The sequence below is a fragment of the Rhinolophus sinicus genome, chromosome 18 (assembly GCF_057876585.1).
Source record: "Rhinolophus sinicus isolate RSI-liver-muscle chromosome 18, RSI-T2T, whole genome shotgun sequence".
Taxonomy (NCBI): domain Eukaryota; kingdom Metazoa; phylum Chordata; class Mammalia; order Chiroptera; family Rhinolophidae; genus Rhinolophus; species Rhinolophus sinicus.
In genome coordinates, this window is record NC_142518.1 from 4986430 (window position 1) to 5009557 (window position 23128).

The window sequence follows — 23128 nt, forward strand, 5'->3', positions numbered from 1 at the left end:
TGTCTTTGGCAATGTGTAGATTATTCTTTCGGCAGGGAGAAAAAAAGTGTGCTGCTGTTCCAAATGAAGTGACGTGTTGTTGCCTGTTGCGTACACAAGGTGGCAGGCTACCGTGTGTCTGGGTTTTCTGCTGAAATAAAGCGTGACAGTCGGGAGACAGGCTAGCCAGCGCCCACGAGTTCTTGGTGCTGTGCTGAGGTCTTGAGGGGAGCAAGCAGCTGGTTCCTAGAAATCAGATTGTTGCTAGACGTGTGGGTGATTTGAAGCGAGTGGAAAGTGAAAATGGGGACATAGTGCTTTCTCATACGCAAGAAGTGGAGCAGCGCTTCTGGACTCCACAAAGGTGTCTGTGACGTGTACTTTTCGTATAGAAATAATGCCCCACCTTGCATTTTGTAGCTGGCTAATCCAAATTACAGTGTTTACACGTCCTTTTTAGCACAATTACTGCAATCTTTCCAAGGTTAGCTGTAAATTTAAAAAAATAAATTGACTCAAGCACTTGGTTCGATTTCTAATGCAGGCTTGAGGACAAATTCCCAAAAGACTTTTTTTTTTTTTTACCCAAATTTTCATCGTTTGCCACATTAATTTAGAAACCTCATTTCTAAATGCTGTTGGTTCCTCCTTGTAAATCAGAAAAAGCAAACTTCAGAATGGCAATTCTGGAGCCCTTTGGGGAGGATGGCACACGAGATGCACTGTCCCGTTGTATAATTATTCCCTTGTGGTCACCTCCTAAGGCAGGACGTGTGTCTGCATGGATTCAGGATCACCTAGTGGTGGAAGGTAACGGTGGTAAAGGAAGCTTGGTCCGCAGACGTAAGACACGGGCTATAAACCATGTCTGGATTCCCCACCCAGACCCCAGTCTGACCGGGGTCCCTTTTTCTTCTGTCACCCATATTGTCTCCGTGGTAGGGCTGCCAGAGCCCCCAGAGTGCTGAGCTGGCTCGTTGGCTCCCGATGGGGACAATTTTGTCTCTTCTGTGGGGAAAGCCCCAGCTTTGTGGACACGCAGACGGACTCTGGGCTGCTGACTGCAGTGCTAGGCATACAAGGACGACGGCAGGACTTGGCTTTGTTGACCGAAAGCACCTTGATCTGCACCTGGCGTCACGAGAGGACACCAGCATAGACGTGCTCCTTCCGTAAAACCCAGCTGTGTGACCCTGACCAGCCCAGGGGAGGCAGCCGCCAATAAAAACCGACAGAGCTGTTGACACGGGATGGGCGACACAATCAAGAGGTGACAGTATTTCCACCGGCTGCATCTAACAGGGTCCCATGAATGTGGGTGAACCTGTGTGTGTGTGTAGATAATTGTGATAAATTCCCTAGCGTGGGAGTGTTTGTGTCAGAAGGTGCGTGCATCGTGAAGTTTGTTTGTGTTTACTTTGTGACTGTGACAGGTGGAAAATGGTTTTATTGTTTCACTGGGCATTTCTGTCATTAGAAGTGAAGTCGGGCATTGTTCCATATGTTTACAAGCTTGTTTTTGACCCAGAAGGATGTACCTAAGGATATAAAAGGACCATCTGGATCCTGTTCAAAGCTCAGCACCCAAGCGTGGGCGCTGGTCCACAGGCTGGGGAGGCGGTATTGGGGCCTGCTCGCTGACTCACCTGACCAGGTGGCCAAACGGCTGTTGGCCTGAGGCTCACACTTTTGCCCCAAAGGCCTGGTGGAAGCCACAGTGGAGAGCTCGGGTTGCGTTCCGCATACCTGCGTTCCTTTCAACGAGGGCTGCGCAGAGTGGTGATGTGGTTTAGATAGGATTTTGTATTTTAAGTGATGCGTATCACAAGATACAGAAGCAGTTGGTTCAAACACTATTTTTTCCCCTGAACACACTTTTAATAACACACTGAGGTGTTTAACATTTTTTAAAAACAATTTTGTATTAATTTTGAATACTATTTTGGCCTATTAGAAAATCTGAAACGGTGCTTTGTTTACAAATGTGAATGAAATTACCCACACCGGTTAATTAGTTAATATTAGGGCCTGTTGCTGCCGTCATCCAGCACGTGGCTGGAAACCCTAAAGGTCCACGTGGTGAGGACTCTAAAACTCCAAACTAACTTATGTCATTTTCCTCATTACAAAGGCAAAAATGAGAGCTTTCTTCCCCCCTTCCACACCCCGCCCCCCACTCCGGTTCAAGCCGTTGTCTCTCAGTCTAGGTGTGTAGGACACAGCTCCCTGGCCCATGCTGGGATTAGCAGTCGGTTGCCTGCCATCGGTTGGCCGCTCACAGCAGCTCACGGCAGCTCTCGCCAGCTGCCCGCCACTCATGGCAGCACGCGGCAGCCCAGCCAACCTCCGGCTGCTCACGGCTGTAGAGGGCGCAACTCACTGGGCACATGGGAATTGAACCAGCGACCTCGGTATTAGGAGCGTGGCGCTCCAACCACCTGAGCCACCGGGCTGGTCCCAACAATGAGAGCTTTTAAATGATGTCTCTTAAATCAGTAACTTGCCTTCTTCTCTCTCTAAATTTAAATATATGCTTAGATCTCACTGTCTCCTCTTTCTCCATCCCCAGGCAACCACTAATCTGACTTGTCTCATAGATTAATGAGCATTTTCTAGCATTTTACATCGAGCTCCGGAATGGATTGTGTACTTTTAAAACATAGTGGCTTGTTTATAAAAAGGCATGCTGGAAGTAATTCGTGGACTCAGCCACAAGCACACAAGTATCGTATGTTTTCTTACCTAAGAGTTTGACCCAGTGATAAACTAGTGCTCAAGTCAACCCTGCTTTACTTAACCTGATTCGACTACCTGCCCACCTCTGGTGCCCTAAGAAAGGGTGGCTTTGCTGATAAAGACAGAAAGGAGGTGAGGGTTCTGAGGGGTGAGCGTGGCCAGTGCAGGTGTGGTGGTTCTGCGGGGAGGGGTGTGTGCACCTCAATATCAGGCACATTCCCATGGTTTCGTGAACAGAACGGGGATTGTGGCTCACGTACTCCCTCCCTCCCTCCCACTAGTGACAGCTGCCGTGTCGTGTTCCTCAGGCTGGTTTGATTTCAGGGCGGTGAGCAGGGCACCAAGCAGCCAGGATAGGATTGCGGTGAGCTGGTTTTACAAAGCCATGGCATCTTGTTTCCCGGGGCCTGGGTAATGCGTATCTTGTCATCGCTTAGAAGCCGGGCCTGAGAGCAGTGCCGTAGGTGCAGGATGGCTATCTCTCTCCGGCGAACCTTCTTTCCCAGACAAATGACAGCGGGCAGTTCCTTTCTCCCGGAGCGCTGTCAGCTGGAAACACAAAAACGGTAACAGTGATCCCCTCCAAGTGCACATATGTTCTCCTCCGCCTCGCCCAGGCGGTGTCCGGGGCCAGTGACGTCGAGGGCGACGGGGGCGTCTGCTCAGGCGTCGGATCAGTGTCAGGCCAGGCTGAGCGGACAGCCCTTCCTTCCTCTCAGGCACTTTGCTGTTCCATCTCCGCTTGGCCGGAAGTGCCCCTCGCAGGAAAGTTCGGGGCTGATGTGGTAACCTCTTCTTGGTCTCTCTCTGTGTGGTCGTCATCTGCACTTTTTACCTGGGTGTCCAGGCCGCGCCCGAGAGATCCTGATGGGTCGTTCTGGAACAGATCTGGGAGCTGGTGTTTTCACAGATGGCCACAGGCTATTTTGCTGGGCAGCCGTGGGGTTATACCACTGGCTTAGGCAAATGTGCTTGGAAAAGGTTAAGAGCATTTTCCGGATTAGTGCGGCCCAGTAGGTAGGTAAGCCCACTGCACAGGGCGTGTGCAAGAGGGCCGGCCCATCTGTGCGCTCGGTCAGGGCTGTCACCGTCTTGTGGGAGAGCGCTGAGGCACGTCAGCCATTTTTCTCTTTAGAGGCAAATTACCGTAAATTCAGCTCCTAAAAAGTACGTATAATTTCAAACGCTTTATGCAAAATTTCTTTAAAATAGGCCATAAATTATTTTCTAAAGCCTGTAATTGCTCTGTTGGCCTTTTTTCCAGATTTATATGGTAACAGTCGTTTTCAGTGGAGTAAGTACACCTGCCACCTCATCATTCATCTTCGTCTTGAACCAGCCGTTGTTGCAAATGCTTTCGCCAGCCCAAATTAGCGATAAGGTTGATTGTTGACTCATGTTATTTCCTGCCTCTTGCTGGCAGCCTTAAACCCTCTTCTGACTCTAATTACGGCCACTAAGCATGCATTCAGGAGTAGACTAACAGGGGGAGGTGCTTTGCAGCAGGCTGTAGGGGTTAGGCAGACCTGGTGGTGTGGTCCTGTATGTGAAGAAAGCAGGTTTTGGATCTAGTGACAGACAGCATGTGTGCCTGCTGGGAGCCCGTCTCTCCGACATGCATTGGTTTCTGGGTGTCACTAAGTGGCCTTGGATTGGGTACTAAGCCAGGATGGTGCTGTGCTCCGCCCCTGCCCCTTGGAAGTGTCCTGAGCAGGTGGCTCTGTGTGGGGCCCCACCAGTGGTTAGCACAGATGCCCCCGGAAGCGGAAGCAGCTCCGTGCAGTGGTGCAGCCAGAGTGGCGGCATGCTAGGACATCGGCAGGTGTGTCTCCCCTTCCCTCCCCTGTCCTCCCGAGGGCCCTTCCTGAGGACAGAAGCAGTGTTTGTGCTGATGGAGACCGTACATCGTAGTGGGGACGCTGCTGGGTGTTGACAAAACCCTGTGCTTTCGGAGGGCAGTCTGAGATCATTTGTTCAAGTTTCGGGGGAAACGTTTCTCTTTTGAGCATTTTGGGAATTATGGCCGTTTGCTACTGTGCTTATTTTCTTATTAAAGCAGAGTAGATCTAGTGTTTTGTGCTGGACAGACACCCTAATTTGTTTGGGCTGTTTTCCATTATTTTTTTAAATTGAGATACAGTATTTGACGTATGTTAATTTCAGGTATACCAGAGAATGATTCGGCATCTGTATACACTGCAAAAGGATCACAACAAGCCTAGTTAACATCTGTCACCACACATAGTTGCACTTTTTTTTTCTTGTGATGAGAACATTACTGTTTTTATTAACATCTGGAGAAAAAACCGTGTGGCTCAGAGATGTTTTCTTTTGGGGAAAAGTGGCTTCTGTTCAGATTTAGACTTGTATGTCTTAAGCGCTTGAATGAGGTGAATCTCTATGTGAGATGTTTCTTATTCTAAGTCAAGTAGAGACTGGTAAAAAAAGACTTTGTTTTCCATTGCCAGGCATGCCAGTGATGTTTTACTGCAAAATTTAGTTTGAAAGCATTGATGGTTTCTAGTAAGACATACAGGCAATGTTTCACTTATTTTTGATTCTCTGTTTTCATAGATAAGACTCGTCAGCCCTGCCGTTCCTCCTTAGGGCTCCTTATACTTAGTTATATTAATGGCTGCAGGTTGCAGTGTCTGGAGTTTCTTTGCCAGAAAATCCACTCTGTTGAAATGTTGCCGGGAAGTGTGTTGGCATCGCCGAACACATTGCCTTGAACTACATCGCACGTTAGACAATTGGGGCTCTGCGCTGTGAACAGGTGGTTTGGGCAAAGCCTTTTTAGTACCGGTGGTGCTGATGAGATCGGCTTTTGTTTCGTTTTTCCTGACGTGAATAGGTTTCTTGATAGGAAGATTATAAAAGTTAATAGAAAAAAACACACCAAGTCACTTGGGTCTACTCCAGCTCGGCCTGTGTTCAGTATGTGACGTTTCTGCACCGTCCTTTGTGCTAAAACACTCAGGAGGGACACCAAAGGCAGACATGAGAAACATGCACTTGCCCTTGGGGGTGGGGGGTGGGGGGCGGAGATAAGGGGCACTCGGCCTCTCAGATGGGAACCGAAGCTTTCATCCTGTGTGAATGCTGCTTCCCGGCCCTGGCATTTGTTTAAAAATGCAGCTTTGATGTCTTGTATCAGTTTCAGCTGTTTCGGTCATTGGGGAATTTTTATCTTTTTGTAATTCTCATGTATAAAGGCAGGAACTGCTCGACTCTGATCCCAAAGGACTATAGATTTTATCACACGTGATGTCACCATCCTCAGCATTGCATTGTCTGACCACTGCTGGGGAGACGAAGTAGTCTCTGCCACAGAAATCTCCCCAAAATGCTGCCAGGGGATTGACTTTTTCCTTATAGTAAACACACAGACACACACACACACACACACACACACACACACACACACACTCGTTTTTAGAGTGCTCTGACCTGTGTTTTATACATGCATATAACATGTTATACACGCATGTAACTGCAGCCAAGTGGTTAAGTTCTCCCGTAGATCCTGCACTCTGGGAGCTGGCGGCTGAGCTGGGCTGCCGGGCACGGTTGGGGACTGCTCTAACAAGTAGTGACCCCGGCAGAGGGTAACAGGATGGAGGGAGGCTGATCTCAGCAGTCATTCCTGAGGACAAGGTCGTTGAGCTCTTCTTTGAAGGCTGAGCCAGGTTCGAGATGTAACTATGGACCTGTCAGTGATTCTGGGGCCTCCCAAAGAGGAGGGCAGAGGGTGAGCAACAGAAAGGGAGTCTAGGGAATGGGGTGAACAGGTGGCTTGGACCAGAGCAGTGCTTGTCAGGCCTGGGCTTGCGTCTGAGTTACCAGGAGGGTTTATGCAATCACGCCTGGCCTGCCCAAGCCTGTGCCAGGTAACGCCAGTGCTGCTGGCCCAGGGAGCATACTCGGAAGCCCTGGGTCAGGTGCCAGGAAACCTGGCAGCATGACCTTCCTTCTGTGGAAACTGGGAGCAGCTGAGGGTTCTGGAGCGAGAGTGGTTCTGGCCGGAGCGGCAGTGCAGGGACGTTGGTCTGGTGGGAGATGGAGACAGACTGGGGGAGGGAGAGGCTGGTTAGGACACAGTCTTCCAGAGGCTTGGTGGGAACCGGAAGGAAGTGGCAGGGCCAGAGCGAGGTTCATTTTGTGTGCTTTCAATGGGCTTATTCAGTTTGTAAAGAATAAAAGGGTATTTTCAGTTGTCCCTCTCCCCCAGCCCAGGCCCCCCCTCAGCTTTGTCCTGGCCTGTGCCCTCGGATGGACTTGTCCCTGGGGGCCCCTACACCCTAAGCTCTGGGGTCTCCCTGCCTCTCCCTGCACGGTGCTTACTCCAGTCACCCCTGAGAACTCAGGAGTATTTGCAGGGCTTCCCAGCTTGCCCTTGATCTATCTGGAAGGTCTTTCCCACGTCTGTCCCCATCTGTCCCACGTCTGTCCCCGTCTGTCCGCCGACCCGTGCTTCTCTTCCTGAGGCCTCACTACTGACTTTCTTTCCCGAGAAGACTTCTCCAACTCCAGTGTTGCCTGAAAGCCCACACACCCTGCACGTGTCCCCCCCCATCACAGCGCCCACCCAGAGCCGAGGTCCCCACCCCCTCACAGTGACCACCTGGCCTCCTAGCCATGGGTCTCATACTCCCAGACCGTCTGAGCTCCTGAGGGCCACATGCAGACCTGGTTTATTTTGTGGGGCTGTGCTTGTTTGCTTCGTTTGAACGGTTAGGAAAATAACCCAAAACTCCCGTGCTTTTTCTTTTTCTTTTTTTTTGAAAGGAAGGAGGAAATTCTGTTCTTTACGTGAATGATATTTCATTGAAACCCTTGTTCTAATCATTGCTTTTTAAAAATGCATTTTGATATCTAGATCTGTTGTTAATTTCCAGTGACCTCCCAGCCTTTCTTGTACTTGTGATCTAAACCCCCCGTCTTTTCCAAAAAAAAGAGAACTACCCACATATAAAATTATTTTTAATAATTGAAGTATACTTAGATTAATTTTGGTGTGTCCTTTGCGGGAAAGGTTTCACGGGAACCCCTGTTAGAGTGAATAATTTTATCTGGAGTACCAGAAAACCCAATGTGAACACTCAATACCATGGCTTTGCAGTCATTACATGAAAGGCTTATCATGCGTGGACGGAAGGTTACGTGTTGGAAGACCGACCGTGGCATGGGACAGTGCTCACAGAGCCCGGCCGGCTGCGGCAACGGGTCCACCAAGTCTGCAGAGGCTCCCAGCTGTCTTCCAAAGACGCACGGAGGGAAATGCGGGCAGACGTTCCTCGTGGTCGTCTTGAGGTCATAGGTTATTTCCTTCTTATTGGCCTTTTAAGTTTTTAATGTTCCGTGTTTTCTACAAGAAGCATACATTTATGATTCACCAACATCAGTAGCCATTTGAATGACATCTCCTCCCTGGACTCTGGGGTAACGGTTCGGGGGCTACAGTCCAGTGGGCGTGAGTGTGCCCATAGCCTCTTGCCGTGGTGGAGCTGCGTGCGAGGGCGGCGTCAGCCCTCCCCATCGTTGGTGCTCCCCTGGCGTCTCTACTCATGCCGCCCTGCACGGAAGCACGACCGTGGCCATCTCTGGGTTGAGCTGTGCCCTCCTTTGGGGCTGTAATGAGCCCTAGCCCTCCCTCACCCCTTTCCATTTGGCCTCGAGAGTGCTCTCCCTGAATGAGCCTGCCCAGAAATGGCCCTCTCTGTGCCTTCCTTGTGGAAGGGGCTTCCTTACCGGTCTCTTGATTCAGATCCGTACGTCCACGCCGCCCTCAGCCAGCTTGCGTCTGACTGTGGCCTCCAAGGGGGCCTTCCTTTTGCAGCTCTCCCATTCATTCCTGTTTCGCATTTACCCGGGGCTGTGTCTCCCGTTGGACTGCAGCAGACATCCCACCTGAATGAATGGTGCAGCTGGGGTTTGTGGCATCAGCCAGTAGTGTCTGTTCACTTGCAAGGCTCACAGTCTGTGAGGTGGCACGGGTGGTCTCACCACGCACTGAATATCACGTGGTAGTGGTGTCCCAGGCCCTCACGTGGGGGTGTTTGGCTCTCCTGTCCTGTCTGTGTACTCCTTATGGCCCTCACAGTTCCAGGGACAGGGTGGTTTACAGCCACCCGTGTGTGTGTATGTGTGTGTGTGTGTGTGTGTGTGTGTGTGTGAAGAAACACCACACTCTTGTTGACACGAGGACCTTAAATCTTCTGTCATTTCTGTTCCACCTGGGGTGGTGGTGGGGGTGGTGGTAGTGGTGGGGGTTGAAACTGACCAAAGTGACAATGAGTATGTGAGAACTCTAGGTGGCACCAGCGCGATCTGGCACCAGAGCTTTGCTGTCCAGCATTGTCACAGGATTGTGACTGAGGACCAATATGCAGGTGCCAAATGGCCTTCTGGGTCGTCTTAACACAAGTCCAGCCATTGCAGGCCATCGGAGGTGCTTGCAAACAGGAACCAGCCTGAATCTTCTCTGATTCCCAAATCTGTTCATCATGCATTGGGAAATGCAGAGGACTTGACAAAAGCCCAGATATTTTAGGGAAATTTCACTGTCCCCAGGGGCTGTGATATCCTGTTATATCTTGTAGGTATAACCCTTTCCCACTGTGTTTTCATGTGTTTATTCTTTTAAAAAAATAGTCCTCATTGCTACTGTAACTATTGACTATTTTCTTGAAACAGAGACATGCATCTGTGTATTATCTTTTTAAAAACGAGGAGAAACATTTACTCTATTCCTCAGTAACCCTGCCCGCCCCCTACGCCTCATTCCGGTGGTGGGGTTGAACTGTTGCTGCAAAGTGTGAGGCATTTTCTTTTCCAAGCCTTCTTTTTTTCTTTACCTCCAGTTTTAATCAGTCTAGTCTGCTTCACTTATTAATTAACTGTAAAGGAAGATGAAAGAAGTGATGGATATTATAGCACAGAAAAAGCCATCTGAAAATGAAAGTCACGTGGCCAGAACCTTCCTTACAAGGATCTTGAGCAATTCTATGAGGTATAGTGTGGGTTTTACAATCCCTTCTGTGCTGTGATGAATTTGTCTGTTTGGTGCTTTGGTTCGTGGAAAACTGGCATAAAGATCACGCATTCCACATTTTGCCACCCACGTATTTTTCCTCGTTAATTATTGGAGTCACCAGGTGGTTTATATTAAAGATGCTTTTTGGTTTTTCCTTTGATATTCGTTTTGTATAATCTTTCATGGTTTTGCCTGCTTTGAAGAATGTTTCATCTCCCCGAAGTGCCCCCGCAAGGCTCACCGGAGCTTTGTCCATTCTTGGGCTATAAGCCGTCTACCACGAGGCTAGTTGTGTCCTCCACTGAAGGCGTGGAATTACAAGAGGTGCCCGGCGGCTCTGTTGTGTTTACACGGCAGCTGGAGGGATTTCCACCTGGACAGACCTTAGCACACCTGGGCAGGTGTGGACAGAAAACAAATAAACCACCCACGGCATGGTGGGGACTGTGGAGAGGGCTCTGGGGAGGCCTCATACCACAAGTCAGAAGCCCGGCACGAGTGGACTGGACCTGTTGGTGGAGGGCGTTGCGAGTCACGTGATGGGGACCTTTAGCTGACGTCACAGACACTCTGAGAGGCTCAGAGGCCTGTCTGTCTGCTCACCTTAGGTCACTATGAGATAGCTGTATTTACTTAGTTAAGTGAGTAAATAAACAGAGAGAAGCAGTGGAAACTCTGTGACCCCGCTGAGCTGGGGACTCCCGGAGCTTTCCTCCAGCCCAGCACCCCGTCCATACCCGGAGGCCCTGTGCAAAGGTATGCGGAACAGGAGAGGCAGGGCATTCTGTTTGTGGCCTTATGGGGGGGGGGCAGGGAAGGGCAAGGTTTATTTACTTATTTAGAACAAATTTTGAAGAATAAGGGCTGGTTCACCTTTTGGAGCCCGTGATTCTTGCTCTGCATGACGGCAGGGTCTCCATTAACAGACATTTCAAAAGAGCATTCCCGCGCAGAAGCAGTGGGAAGCACCTGAAAGGGATGGTGTAAGTCACGCAGATATAGCTGTGACTTCTTTTGGTCTCTCGCTCCCGTCTTGGCACAAGGTTGTCCTTTGTGTGAAGTCCCTGAGTTGTCTGTGTTCTTTTTCAGGAGGAGTGAGCTGAGCTGGAGGCCTCACTCCTGGCATGCCACCAAGTTCTCTGATAGCCACCCCGAGACGCCGGCCTCTCAGTTCTCCTCTGCCAGCGTCTGCCCTTCTTGGCACGGCCGCCACCACGCGAGGTAGGCACTGGTTTCCCGTTAGGAGGATGGGGACTTTGACACGCCACAGACACTCATAACAATGCAGCCCTGTCACGATGGCACCTCTCTTGACTTGAGAATGATTTTGTTTTTCTGATGAGCAAAGGCGATTGACTCACCAGTACTGGTAGGACGCTGTAAATCTGTTTGCTATACAGGCAGGTGTACAGTGCTTAAAAACAGACACCAGGAACGAAGCAGAACAGGTGGTGCTTTCTCATTTATGTTGTTTAATTAATGAGTCCAGAGCCTGGAGACCTACCTTTTTTGGCGGAATCCCTTTGGGCCAGCTGAGTTGGTAGTTCTGAGCCCACTGGGACAGGTGTCCATGTGACACACATGCCCACAGCCACAGCCTTCTTTAGAGACTTTTTAAAATTAAATGTACTGGGTGACATCGATTAGTAAAATAATACAGGTTTCAAATGTACATTTCGATAAAGTATTGTCTGTATATCACATTATGTGTGATCACCACCCAGAGCCAGTTCTCCTTCCATCACCATATATTTGACCCCTTTTCCCTCGTCTACCACCCCTTCTTTTGAAATTTTTGCAGGCGTATTGCAAGGCAAGAGCTACGTAAGTTTTGGGCAGGTGCATTTTACGAAAGCTTGCCCTACTGTGCTATTGTGGAAGGACAGGAGTCCCTCAGTTTTCGAACGTCTCCGTTGACAAACATTTCGGTTTACGAATGCTGCAAATTTTATGGATCTATGGTATCATTAGGAAGTAAAAGTCGTGCTAAATTTGCAGTTTTAGGGGTTGATGTTAAAGGTCTGGAATGGATTAGTCCATTTTGCATTGCTTTCTATGGGGAAACAGTGCCTCGGTTTTCGAATGTTTTAGAACTCGAATGTTCTTCCGGAACGGATTATGTTCGAAAACCGAGGTACCACTGTCTAGGGAAACCAGGGGGCTTCACAGCCACATGCCAGGGGGACGACCAGTCCTGAGGACCCACCAGTGGTTGCCCACTGAGAGCGAGAAAGAAGGGGTGGGAATTGTGGGTCGATGGAAAGGGGAGTTCTGGTAGACGTGGCCTACCTGAAACCCACCTTTCAGGGTCAGAAGGGCTTACGTGACAGCACCAGGTGGGGTTTGGCTTGGGGACACTCTAGCTCGTCACAGGGTGGTGATCGGTCACCTCAGGTTAGTGGCCAGTGTCCTCATTAATATCCTGCTAGGATGACAGTAATAGCGATAGCAAAAAGAGTGGCTTTTATGTGTATCTGTGTGGGCACATGCATGCGTGTGGGTCTGTGTGTGCTTGAATGTGTAGCTGTGTGCTTGCATATGTGTGCGCATGCATGCGTTCCTGTGAGTGTGTTCGTGTCTGTATGTGTGTGTGTTTGGAGCTAATGTTAACCGTCTCAAAATCCGTTTTTGACTGTTACTAAATGCAGGTCTGCTGCAAAATTGCCAGGTAAGGGACTCATGTGAAGTGAAGGAAACACATGTCAAACACAGCATTAGCTATTTAAAGTGACAAGAGATGATGGTATTGGGAGCCCAGGGTAATTTTGAAAAACCACAGATTCTCAACTGAGTGGTAAAACCGGGGAAAAGTGGGCCTTTTATTATTGAAGTGACTTAATGGAATAGAATCTCCCTTAAGCCCGTATAGTGTTTCTCGATTAAAGAAACGGGTACGCTGCCCACGTCTGTGTGGAAACCGTGCTTACGCGTTATTTCTATCTGCTTGGACTTAGCATCTCATGGAAAACTCACCTCAGGAGTGTTGGTGAGAGAAGGGAGAGGAGTGAGCTGCATTTCTGAGAATGGACCCTGGTCTGTCCTCACAGCAAAGCGTGTAAAACCGAAATGGTCACCTCCCTCCCTCAGATGACGTAGCCACTTCTCTCGCCCGTGTCCTTGTCACGTGGCTTTCTTTCTCATCCTGGTTCTCCTAAACCTAAAATGGCCACTGTTTTTTGTTTTGGTTCGTTTTGGTTTGGTTTTTTTTACCTTGAGGAACGAATGTTCCAGCTCTGTTGAGCTTTAATGAAAATGTGTAACATGGCTGGATACACTGTCTCAACACCTATAGAGTGTTTTTGCTACGTCACAGAACAATGAATACCTAAATTAACCGTATATCACCCAGCTTGTTGTAATAAACGTGATTTCCTGTTTCCTCCTCTTGGACCCCCACCTTAGTTAGCAACCTGTATTTTTGGCATTCAGGTACAGCTCCTGTGAACTTGGCAAGGTTTGATCAGGCACCCCCAACGCAGCACGTTTGGTGGCCCTATAAAACCTGTCGCGTGGGTTATCCAGGAGACATTCCATTGACTGCGAACTGACGGTAGAGGTGTTACTACTTTACCATTTGGGTTTGGCAATGTAATGTCCTCCGTGAACTTTCCCTTTAATCTGAAAATCGTTCATTGGGTTGCTTCTGTTGTGTTCATAACCGGTAATAAAAATCAGTTCCTGTGCTAAATCAGGGGTCCACAGCATGTTCTGTGAGGGGCCGCAGAGGAAATATTAATAGTTCAGGCTCTGTGGCCAGTGTCTGCGGTGGTTGCTCACCTCTAGCTCCAAAGCAGCCAGCAACTGTATGTGTAAACCAGTGGCTCTGTGTCCCCATCAAACTTGATTTGCGAACACTGGAATTTGAATTTCCTATCATTTTCATGGGTCCCAAAATATTTGTCTTTTGATCCTATACCACCCCCGCCATTCACACAAATCTGGAAGCCGTTTTGAGCTCTTGGGCCTCAGTTTGCCGAGCACCGCACTTCAGTGGTGATTGATGGGAAAGGTATTGACAAGGGCATCGCTGGCCGGTGACCACTGGAATCCGTCCAGCCTGTGGGCCCGAGGTGAGAGGTGGCTCGCCAGCATTGGAAGGTATCTGTAGGACGCAGACGGTTGCTGTTTGAATTGCTAAAACCTGGATGTGTTTAAGGTCACCTTTCAGGTCCGGGGATCCCATCCTGGGAAACGTTGTTGTCACCTGGGCTTGTGATGTCCTGCTTAGGGCCAACTGCATGCCCAGCGCTGTGGTCTGCCTCCCTTTGCTGTGTGCGACTTGATTCTAAAGTAAGGTCCCTGTGGTTCTTCTCGTTGCTAGTTCCTCCTCCCAGGACCTGTCGGGCGCGTGGGAGCAGACGAATCTGCAGCGGACCTCGGACCACTTCAGCTCCCTGGGCAGCGTGGACAGCCTGGACCACCCCTCCCAGCCCTACCCCTCCGGACGCCTCTCGGCTGCCAAGTCCAACAGCAGCATTGACCACCTGGGCGGCCCGAGTAAGCGAGACTCGGCCTACGGCTCATTTTCCACCAGCTCCAGCACGCCTGACCACACCTTGCCCAAGGCCGACGCCTCGTCCACTGAGAACATCCTCTACAAAGTGGGCCTGTGGGAGGCGTCCCGGCCAGGCGGCCGGCAGGACCCTCAGGGCCTGGAGGAGAGGCTCGGCTATGTCCCAGCCCGGCTCCCCTGTGACAGCAGCCGAAGCCCCAGGCCGGAGGATGGGCCTGAGCCCAAGCTGGCCCCTTCTGGGAGGTCCAGTTTTGGGCCCGTCTGGTATGTTCCTGACAAGAAAAAAGCACCTTCTTCCCCTCCCCCGCCCCCTCCCCCTCTCCGAAGTGATAGCTTCGCTGCCACCAAGAGTCACGAGAAGGCCCAGGGCCCTCCGTTCTCAGAGGCGGCCACCACCCAGCGCTTTCCGGGCCTGACCCGGGCTCAGCCCCGTGGTGACTGGAGGCCGGAGCTCACCGACCAGCCGCGGAGGCTGGCACAGCCCAGCGATGGGACACCCGGGAGCTCAGGCTGTGCAGCAGATGCCCAGCTGGATTGCGGGTGGCCCTCGTCCAACGCCGGGGCCTCCAGCCGACTCCAGGCCTCTCTGTCCAGCACAGACGTGCGTTTCCCGCCGTCGTCCTATGGGTGCCGCCACCTGCGCCAGTACAGTGACGAGAGTCCCTTCTTCCACGAGGGCCCCAGGGCTGCCCCGCTTCCCAAGGAGCAGCCACAGGGGGCCCTGGCAGTGGGGCGGCAGGAGCGTCCCGCCCACTGCTTCCAGGACGACAGCCCTCCTCAGGCCAGGTGGCCCCATGCTGCTGACCAGATGGGGGACAGTGGTGGGCAGAGCCACTTCTACTGTGTGACCACAAGGCAGGGGCTTCAGGGGAGTGCACAGATGGCAGAGCTCCGCGAGGACGACTGGCATTGTGACACACCTCTGGGCGCCCACGAGTGTCCTGCCACACACTCAGCCAGCTCGAAAACCCACTGTCTCCTTCGTCAGCATGACGAGGCCCTGTACGCCCAGGACGGGGAGAGGGGGCGCCCAGCGGACAGAGGAGCAGGGGGCCACTCACCGGGAAGCGAAGAGCCACAGAGAGTGAGCCATGGTGACAGGACCAGTGTGAAGAAAGTTGCTGACATCTTCAAGTGGGCCGATGGGGACAGCAGCAAGATCTCTGCTCACAAGACGCCCATGCTGCACTCGCTGACCCAGGAAGGGAAGCGCCGGCCCGCGGATGGCCAGGGGGGCACTGACAGGCCACCACCCTTCGATGGCCAGGTGGGAAAACCCACACGGAGGAGTGACCGGTTTGCCACCACCCTGAGGAACGAGATCCAGCTGCGGCGAGCCAAGCTGCAGAAAAGCAAGAGCACCATGACACTGGCTGGACCCGACAAGGCGGAGGGAGAGGCGGGCAGCTGGACGGCGGCCCTGGTGGGGGCTGCCCCCGAAGCTGCTTTCCCAGGCACCTATAAGGACCACCTGAAGGAGGCCCAAGCCCGTGTCCTGAGAGCCACATCGTTTAAGCGCCGTGACTTGGACCCCAGCCCAGCTGACAGTTACGCCAGCTCAGCAGAACCCAGGGCCGGGGACCACCGTGCAGATGCTGACGCTCCCTCCCGCTTCTGGGAGGCAGGCTCGGCCAGACTGCCCTCGTCCACCGGTGGCGTGTCGCATGTGGCCCGCATCGGGGGCCGCAAACGGTTCACGGTGGAGCAGAAACTGAAGTCATACTCAGAACCCGACAAGATGAACGAGGTTGGGCTCTCAGGGGATCGCCGCTCCCGCCCACACGCCGAGGAGACCGTGGGGACGTTTGCTGATAGATGGAAGTTTTTTGAAGAAACCAGCAGGCCGTTTGCACAGCGGGCCAGGCCTAGGCAAGCACTGCCTGGGCTCCCGAAGGAGAAGCTGGAGCGGCCACAGACCGCGGGCCCCGGGGGTGAGGGGACCGAGCCTTGGTTCCAGGAGAGGACCCGTACCACCTCTTTCGGAGAAAATGCTGGGGGTCCCAGGAAAGCAGGAAAGGCAGGGAAGTCCGAACCGCCGCACAGGCTCGGAACCTTTGCAGAGTATCAAGCCTCTTGGAGGAAACAGAGGAAAGCCTCGGAAGCCAGGGGCTCTGGGAGGTATCACTCGGCCGATGACATCCTGGACGCTGGTCTGGACCAGCATGAGAGGCCGCCGTACGTTCACGAGAGGTCCCGTTCGTCACCGTCCACAGACCTCTACAAACAGGTAAGCTTGTGCACGGGAAGGGCACAGCCACCCCTGACCACCATCTTAGGCATGTACGGGACAACTTAATAAATAATGGCTCCATGTCAGCGTGACTTGGGTGCAGCCCAAGTTGAAGGATTTATGTGCACCAGGTCTTCTAGCATCAACTCGTGTAAAAGGGATCTGGGCACAAACAGGGATATATGTGTCCATGACAGTTGTAAGTGCTGTATGTATTGTCACCCACACAGTGAGTTCCCAGCGTTATCTCTTTCCTCAGCTGTCTTCCTTCCCTTCTCACCTCCCCGCAAGCCTTTAGCTTGTCCCTGCCTTACTACGTACCAAGCGAAGAACTTGGGGGAACCTGTAGAAAATGGTAAGCTCTCCTTTGAAATGAAAAGGGGTGCTTTTTGTGTAAAGGGTTGAGATGACATATGATAGCTACTTTTGAAATATTAATCTCATTTAATATTTTTAGTATCTGTTTCTTTAGTGCTTTTTTTTTTTCCCCCAAATATTTTTCAAGATTGCTCTGGGGCAAATAATGAAAAAGCAATGCATTACCCTGTTGCACTTTTTTTTAAGGTAAGAGTTTTGATGGTCGAAGTTGACGTGAAGCTTTGTGGGAAGCTACATATCTGTCTCCGTATTTCCAAGCCGGCAGTCTCTCTCTCTCTCTCTCTGTCCCCTACATCTGCGTCTGTGCACGTCAAAGGACAGATTTCCTACAGCACCAGAGACAGTTTCTTTCAGAAAGAGCCAGTTGTAGGTTTATTGCACAGTCTTCAGTGTGTGCGTGTGAAGGGAGCTCTCCCGTCTCTCCGTGGAGTCCTGGTGCTGAAAACCCTGTGGCTGCCGTGGGTGTTTGTTTCCGCCCTGGCGGTGCCCTGTGCAGTGTGACCTCTGAGAATTCCATGCTCGCTCAGTCAGGAGGCAAGAATCCCAGACTCTGACAAGTCCTGGGGCTCGAGGCTTCACCACAGTGAGTCGTAAGCAGCTGGGTTTGATTTGATTTGGTTTTTTGGGCCGGTCGTGTCCCACGCTTTTACAGACCTCAGATAGGAGTTCTGCTTCCTGCCCGGAACTGAAGTGGACGCCGGGTGCAGGTGAGGCGTTCGGCACAACGCTTGGGAGCGCTGAGCTCGCCGGCCCCGTGGCCCAGGGTCCTCGGTAGCAGACAGCCGGCCGCGTCAGTGCTTTTGTGGCCCAGGCTCGCAGGGCGAACCCATAATGAGGGGGTTCGTAATGATAGACGTCTTGAAGAAGGCAGTTTGATGACTCCGTGTCTCCCTGTGCTGCCTTTGGCAGGAAGCTCGTATGGAACCGCGGCGGCAGGCGGAGAACCCTAGTGAGCACAGAAAACTTCCCTCCACCGTCCGGTCCGAGGAGGCGCGTCCCACCCCGAGGTAGGTGAATTTGGAATTTGGGGTTACTGAGAAGATTTCCCGGGGACGGGCTTCTTTATGGCGGGTAAACGCTTGGTTAACATGGTCAGGCGTGCGGTTTTGGTCAGACCTGAAGGGGCTGCTAACCGGCCACAGTTTCCACTGTCCCCAGATGCCCCATCATGTCTTCACCAGAGCCGTGGCCCTGCATGCCGCTGGGAGAGGTGGCCCAAGGGTGGTGTTGCCTTGTAATGCCATCGTGGCATTTTTAGTTCTTAAAATGGCTGCTGTGCTTTCTGTACAGTAAGGTTCTTTATGTTGACAAGAGCAGCCCTATGTTCCACACTTGAATGCAGTGCTTTGTTCCAAATGCTGACTGAAGGGGGCTTTCACAGCCCAGCGTACGCAGCTGGGTTGCTGGTATACCGTCTCGAAATCGGAGTTGCCTGGAAGGACTGTCCAGTCGGACAGGAATAAGGCGAGCCTCTCTAAATTGGATGTGCTTAATGGGTTAATTTGGAGCTTTCAAATAGAAATCTAGTCCGTGGGCTCCCCGGAAGGATCAGAGCATCTGAAAGAAGTGTGGATGGCAGCAGTGAATGACCGTGTGTGCCCTGATTCTAAAGTGTTGCAAGTGTAGGTAGGTGTTTCATTGTAGCAAGGATGGAATTTCAATTCAAAGCATAGTGTCGTTTTGCCTTTCACACCCGAGGGCGGCGGGAGGAGAAAGTATAGGTCATGGCAGGCACAGTGGTATCTCATGGCAGGCGCGGTGGTGTAACTGTGTTTAAAAGGGCTGGTGGAGGAATGGGAGTCCATGGGTACCACAGGGTCACCGCAGATTTTTCTGTTGCTTTGACAATCTGCGGTGATGGGCGCGGTTTTCAAATTAAACACTAACCTCAAAATTCAAGGATCTGTTGCAGAAATAACTCCTGTAAGTGTTTGCTTTTGAGAACCTTACGTGATGGCGTTTGATTTCATTGGGCTTTACACTGAGTGCTGTTGGCCTTACATGAGAGTATGAAGTGTTTCTGTGGCTCCAGGGAGCAGAGCGGTATTTTGTGCATGCTTGTGGAGGAAGCTGGTTACTTAACAGTCTGCCGGGCTGAAACCAAGAGCCCCTGAGTAAGAAAGAAAGGCCAAGGAATAATACACCTACGAAACCGAGCAGAGTGGGGAGCACAATTCCAGCTTTATTACTGTGGGTTCCCAGCTAGCCCTGTGCCAAATGCCAGCTGGAATCTTTTCAAGCCCGCTTGCAGGCCCAGCTGTGGGACAAGGGCACCGCCTGGTGGCTGTGTGCTGCACTGCACCCTGCCCACGCGGGCTCTGGCTTTGCTCCCGCCCTAGGCCACCGGCGTTTGATAGAAACCACAGAGCGTTCCTGTGCTGCTTGCAGTTTAGCTCCTCTGTTGTGACTCGAGTCCTGAGTAGCTATGGCATACAGAGAGAGACAGACAGAGAGACAGAGAGAGAGTTGTAAAAGAGTTGTAAAAGGCTCTCTCAGGAAAGGGTCAGGAGGAAGAGGAGGGGCCGTATGCCCCACTTATCACGGCCGTGTCTTCTAGCAGACTGCGTAACCACTCTGAAGAAATTAGTTCCAGAAGCTTTCTGCTTTTGAGCTACGAACCCAGCAATTTTCGGAATTGTGTGTGCTTTTAAAAAGTGGCAAGCCTCAATGAAATTCTAGAACAGGAATGTGGAAAAGTCGTTTTCAACTGTTTTCTCAGCAAATGTTTATTTTCCCGAAGTATCGGCAAGAAATAAACTTGAGAATCCAAGAACTGGAAATTCAGGCCAAGGGATGGTCTTTTGCTCAGCAAAACAAAATCTGTAATGCAGATATTTCAAGGTGCCCAATGTTTTGCATGAGATTAAAGTAATGTAGATATATCTGTATAGAGAATGTAAAATGCTGATCTAATGAGTAGTGCATGATAGTGCAAGATGTTTTTTGTTGTAATTTGTTGTGATGATAGAAAGATAAGAATTACTACTTGTTCATGCAAACTGAGAACACTGTTGTGGGGTTCAAGATACTGTGTTTTATAGAAAGACAAGTAGGACAAAGCACCTACCCCCAGCAGACCTCACAGTGTAGCAGGGAAGCAGAGACTCCAATACCTACCATGAAAGTGGTAACACGTGATTATAATTTTTGTAACTGGTTAATGACTCTTCAGAATCTTGAAGGAAAGAGGGTGAGGTGACTTCTGGTTGGGTTGTCGGGAAGACACGTGGTGGTTGAGCTAAATGGAGCCCAAACTCGAGGGAACAAATTCAGCAGCGTTCACTTACCTCCAGCTTTTCCCGCCACGAGCAGCCCACGTTACCCTTTCCACCTGTCTGAACTTCCCAGCTCCCACTGTTTTCAGGGGTTTTGCACCAAGATCTCCGAGCTCTGTGACCACAGGAGTCTGTCCCTGTGAATGCGTCCTGCCCCCACTGAGTTGGGGTACCCCGATAGCTGGGTGTAGCAGTTTGGACAGGCTGCCGTAATAAAATGGCAGAGACTGGGAGCCATCAACAACGGAGATTTACTTTCTCACAGTTCTGGCAGTCAGAAGTTCAGGATCAAGCTGTTGCCAGGTTAGGTTCGCCCAGGACCTCTCTTTGTGACTTACAGAGACCTGCCTCCCACTGTGTCCTCACCTGGTCTTCCTGTGTGTGTCCTGCTTTTCTTACAAAGATACCCGCCATGTGGGGTTAGGGCCCCTTCTGATGACCTCATTCTATCTAATCACCTCTTTAAGTAAAGACCCATCTCCACATCCAGCCACATTCTGAGGTTCTGGGGTTCAGGGTGTCAACGTACGAATTCAGGCAGGGGCTGAGGAGAAGGGACGGACCACAGTCAGTCCATATCCCTGGGAGAAATGTCCCTGCCTGTCCCGTAAACCTTTTACGGCCAATCCTGTGTGCTGTGTCAGCTCTCTCGGGAAGTGTCAGTGCATCATTGAGCCGATGAGGTCGTACCTGATATGCTGGTTTTTAAGGTAAAGTGCAGAGGGGAGCTGCTTGCCGCGCATGCAGCTGGTGAAGACGGGAGTTTGGCGAAACCTCCCTGGAGGGCTCTTTGGCCGTGTGTAACGACCCTTCCGGCTGTGTACCCCTTCCGGTCAGTACTTACATTCTTAGGCGTCGACCTTCCTTGCAGACACCCACTGCACAATGAGCGGTGGCTTTTCTGCGGACGGGCAGTGCAGGGAGGAGGGTTCTCACGAGGTGGCCCCCTCGCTGCCTTCTGGTCCCCCGCCTGGACGCCGGTAGTGCCTAGGACTGAACCGAGGAGGGCATAAACTGCCCTGCTCCTTTTGCTGCTCCAGCACCCTCCTGGCTGGGGTGCTGACCTGGCCCCAGCTCCTCCTCTCACCTTGTCACCCACGCCGGAGCCCTCTGTCACCCGCCTGCATTGGTGTTCCCTGAGCTGGCTTCCTCCCCCCTGTGTCCATGGGCTTTTCCCCGTCTCCCTCCAGGCTTTCATCGTCTGCAGCCTGGACCTCGGCGCCTGCTCTTCCCTGCTCGCCGTGCTTCCGTGCCTGACCCACCACAGTCCTTTCTTCCCCTAGCCGCTGAGTTGGCCTTGGGATATACATCGCATTTACAGTTGTCCCCTCCCCAGCCATTCAATGGCTTCTGTTTGCACCTGGAATGAGATGCAAACTCCTTACTCTGACCTGCAAGGCCCTGCATGTCCTTGTCACTCTCCCTTCCCATCCCCGGGCTTGGGACTCATTGCCACCTTTCTGTCCCTTGAAAAGCCAAGCTTACTTCTCCCTCAGGGCCTTGATGCCTGTAAGGCCATCCTTAAGATGCCATGAGCCTTCCTCAGGACAGCTGCCTAGCAAAAGACTCCTCAGCTGGGAAGGGGGCCCTGTATAAGCATAGGGATGGATGGATGGATGGATGGATGGATGGATGGATGGATGGATGGATGGATGGATGGATGGGTAGATGGATGGATGGACCAGTTGTCAAGTGGATGAATGGACAGGTGGGTCAATGGATGGGTGGGTGGAAGGATGGATTGGTAGATGGATAGATAGGTACCAGCCTAACACCCTGTGAGTCAGTCCTTCTCAGCCACGGTGAGTAATAATTGATTCCACGTTGGCACATTTGGGTGCTGACATTCCACGTAAGATGTTAGTGTACATGGCTGTCAGTGAAATGGGCTTGTGTTTCTGTGCTGGCACAGTGTTTAGAATCAAGACATAAACCTCTCAGAGTACATTTGGTAGCACAGACCTGTTTTCCAGTCATGTATTTTAAGCCTTGAACGAAAGCTAAGTGGTACCATGTTTAATTATTGCTTCTCCAAGCTGAGAGTCTTCAGTGAGGATTGTGTGCTGGGAGGCTCTAGAGACGGACGCTGGCAGGAGATGTGGGGGTGGCTGTGGGCGGCTGTGGGCGCTGGCGGGCCCCTTCTTCTCTGCTGCCTTCCAGCCACTTCCGCCCCGCCTTAGGAGCTGCTGCCAGCGGGCTGGCACTGACCTGCAGGCTTGTGTTCTGCAGATACGAGAGGAGAGGGAGAATGAAATATATCCCAAGTCCCAGTAACAGCCACCAAATGGAATCCATATGAAATCAAGCTCATTAGGGAAAAAGTACTTGAATGTTAAATTCATAAGTAAGCTAAACCCCCCTTCCTGTATATTTTCTTCCCTGAGAGGTGACTTGGTGGCCACAGGTTAATGTGAAGACTGGTTTTTCATTTGCAAGTAGGTTTCAGAGTAAGTAAGAGAGATTTGCCATCCAGGCTCCCCTGTCATTTGTCGCTTTAGGGAAGACGTTTACGTTTCCTGGCCTGCAGTTAGCTGAGGGGCAACTGACACTTTCCATTCAGAACTCCGCTGGGTAATGAATAACAAAGCTAAGATAACAAGGAAAACTCAGGCTTGGGAGTTTTCCGGGGCCGAGCCAAGCATCAGGGTAGCTTCCTTCCACGGCCAGTTGTCTGTGTGTGTGGAGTCCTTGCAAACATACCTCCATCATCCCAGAAATGAGAAACGATTGCGAAACAGCAGCTGTGGGGAAAACTGGGGACTGGTGGTTTGTTTTTGTGTCTTCATTTGCAACTACATTTTCTCCTCGTATTTATACCCACGTGGCTTTGGGAAACGCAGAGTCAGGACAGGCGACCACAGGTTTGGTCTGTGACTTCACATTCTTTGGAAAGAAGCATTTGAAGGCAGTAGTTTGAGGGTACGGGGTTTGGAGCTGGGGAGGAGACGGCAAGACTGGGAGGATAAGTGTGCAGAGCACCC

The 23128-nt window shown here is 51.4% G+C and overlaps 1 protein-coding gene across 6 annotated transcripts in view; it reads left to right on the forward strand.

Moving 5' to 3' along the window:
• SHROOM2 (shroom family member 2) overlaps positions 1-23128 on the forward strand; it is a 118709-nt gene that overhangs the window by 56003 nt on the left and 39578 nt on the right. For 4 of the 6 annotated variants that reach the window (XM_074324193.2, XM_074324192.2, XM_074324191.2 and 1 more), the window contains exons 3-5: positions 10841-10972; positions 14073-16491; positions 17782-17879. In XM_074324193.2, the coding sequence (XP_074180294.2) occupies positions 10841-10972; positions 14073-16491; positions 17782-17879 (2649 nt within the window). Of the gene's footprint in view, positions 1-9604; positions 9728-10840; positions 10973-14072; positions 16492-17408; positions 17580-17781; positions 17880-23128 lie in introns of those variants that run through there. The other 2 variants (XM_019718607.3, XM_088795211.1) reach the window with 2 other exon arrangements.